Below are 2,500 nucleotides of genomic sequence, written 5' to 3' on the forward strand. Positions count from 1 at the left end.
TTGATCAGTTGTTTTAATGATCTACCTCACAATGCCTAATACAGTGCCTAACAATCTCTTAACCATGAAAAAATCACTGAAGATATAATATAGCATATCTTTGTTGTAGATCATGCCTTCTTGAGCTTCAGGCCCTCTCAGGTGGCAGCTGCTTGCATAGCTGCGTCCAGAATCTGCCTGCAGATCTCCCCCAGCTGGACCACTGTCCTCCACCTGCTCACAGGCTACTCCTGGGATCATCTGACACAGTGCATCCAGCTCATGTTACTGTAAGAGCAAACTGCAGTATATCCTCTCGTTCATGCAGCATTATTCACCCTGAAGTAAACCATACATGCTTTACTTCACCTTGCCTTTACAGTGCTTTTTGTTTCATTTTTCAGAGCTCATGACAATGATGTAAAAGAGGCCAACAAATCCAAATCTTCCCCTTCTGCCATTCAGAGTCTCCAGCCGCAAGCTCACATCCCCCCCAGCCCTGCCGCCCCCTCTCTGCAGAGGCAGCCCACCTCCAGCTCCCAGCAGCTGCTCCTCCAGGCCAGCAGCTACCCACAGCTCTCCCAGCACTCGCCGGCTCTATCCCAGCTGCACATGCTGGCCGACTGCCAGGCCCTGGGACCGGTGGGCTCTCGGGAATATCTGCAGCCCCACCAGGCCAGTCTGCTTTCGGCCTCAATGCCGGCCAGCTCATTCGCTTCTTTCCCCAGCTTGGCGTCGGGGCTGCGAGGCTTGCCCCTCCAGGGTCCCATCTCCATGCAGGTGAGCATGGGGCCCGAGCGCCACTGCCTCGGTCTGACTTACGGGAGCGGCTACTTAAGCTCCCACCACACTTTCACAGCCGGCTGCTTTGACAGGTGACGCCAGGAGAGGGAGGACAAACTCAACCTTGGGCTGCCGCCGTCCTCCGCCCTCTCCGCCCCCGAAGTGCTTCGTCTGGGACGCAGGCGAAGGCTTCCCAAACAAAAGACCAACAGTCGAATGGACCCCGCAGAGGTTATAGTATTAACTTAAAATCGGCCTTTAAGCTCTCATTTTTTAGCTTTGGATGCTTCTTTTTGGGATTTTTATGAACTGAGGATATCTATTTTTTAAGATTATTTAGCCAAGTGAGGACCTTCTTCCAGTGCTGTGCCACAATGGACAAACTGTCAACAAAAGAGAAAGGATGCTCTTTTGACTTGAGAATCCTGTCAAATATCCTTTTTTTTTTTTAGCATACAGCCTTAAGGAGAGATATCGCGGACATCCGCATTCCATCCCACCAGCATTTTCAAACGAGTCCTTGAACTTTCACACTGGATTTTGCTGTATGGTCCTTTGATGCTGCTGCCTTTTTGTATGAACTGATGGCTTTACGACCAAGAATCCTGTCTCCCTTCTGGTCTTGTTTACAATGACATGCCACATATCAGGGATATACATCTCTATAGTACATACACACAACATACCATTGAACCAGCTGATGTTTGTATGAAGTAGCTCCTTTTGTTCTTGTCTGTGTTTCTTGCCGAGTCGGTTTTAAACCGTCACGGTCTGTAGCGAAGGTTGACGTTACGCTGAGGCTCCAGTTCCCTCAGGCAGATGGAAGGAGATGCCCCAGGGGATGGAGGCATCTGCGCTGGAGGAAACCGTGCTTTACTAGTTCCTCCTCCCCACAGGGAAAAATAGCCATGATCGCCCTGCAGTTCTGTCGTGTGCTATGAAGATGACTTCATTGTGTTGGACCTCTTACTATCAGACACTGTGGCTCGTAAAGATTACCTCACTGTTACACTGTTGTTCACATTTACCTCCAAGGTCATGCTAATAACTAGTTTACCCTCACCGCTCCGGTTAGAAAATATGGTTCCGCTGTTACAGTGTGCTTCAGTTGTAGCGTCATACCTTTAGATCAACGTTTTAGTCCAGACGTCTAGTTTCTGTTTATCAAACAGGATATTTTAAAGCAGACTGTAATATTTGGTCCAAAATATTTTATTATTGTTGTAAACTAAAGATAAAGTTAACCAAACATTCTTCTTTTCTTTTCTTTTTTTGGTTCTTAGACCACATAATGAATTCCTTTATGTTGACTGGCCTTAAGACCAAAGTGTCTGCTTTACGTCCTGCTGAATGAGAAGCTTTTTCAACCACTTTACCGGACTTGGGATCAAAATCTTTCTCCTATAGTCCTGAACTTTGAACTACCTCAATATATTGCCATTTACTTGCTGATTCTGCAGGGCTTGTCTTTTCATTTTATGTCTTTTCTTAATTGGTCAGAACATTCACGTGCTTCGTTGTGTTTTTATCCCAGATCTTCGGTTTCTTTGTGTTGAAGTCCCGTGTTTTGTATAGGTAGAGAACGGTGTTTACTGTAACCGACACGCACTGTTTGACATTTCAAGTCATTCTCTTGTTGAAGCCTCTGTGTGTGCAATATGTAATCATTAGTTTGTTACTTTGTAGACTGTATATTTTTTTCATTTTGTACCACTACTTTTTTTACTATGTAGAATTA

At 46.0% G+C, this 2,500-nt stretch overlaps 1 protein-coding gene across 1 annotated transcript in view; it reads left to right on the forward strand.

The window, feature by feature from the left end:
- Positions 1-2,500, forward strand: part of ccnjl (cyclin J-like) — a 15,311-nt gene that overhangs the window by 12,568 nt on the left and 243 nt on the right. Inside the window, exons 5-6 of the mRNA XM_067422908.1 lie at positions 110-269; positions 384-2,500. The exon at positions 384-2,500 is cut by the window's right edge and continues 243 nt beyond it. Of these exons, the coding sequence (XP_067279009.1) occupies positions 110-269; positions 384-858 (635 nt within the window). The 3' untranslated portion in view covers positions 859-2,500. The remainder of the gene's footprint in view (positions 1-109; positions 270-383) is intronic.

The sequence above is a fragment of the Pseudorasbora parva genome, chromosome 18 (genome assembly GCF_024679245.1).
Source record: "Pseudorasbora parva isolate DD20220531a chromosome 18, ASM2467924v1, whole genome shotgun sequence".
In the NCBI taxonomy this organism is placed as follows: Eukaryota; Metazoa; Chordata; class Actinopteri; order Cypriniformes; family Gobionidae; genus Pseudorasbora; species Pseudorasbora parva.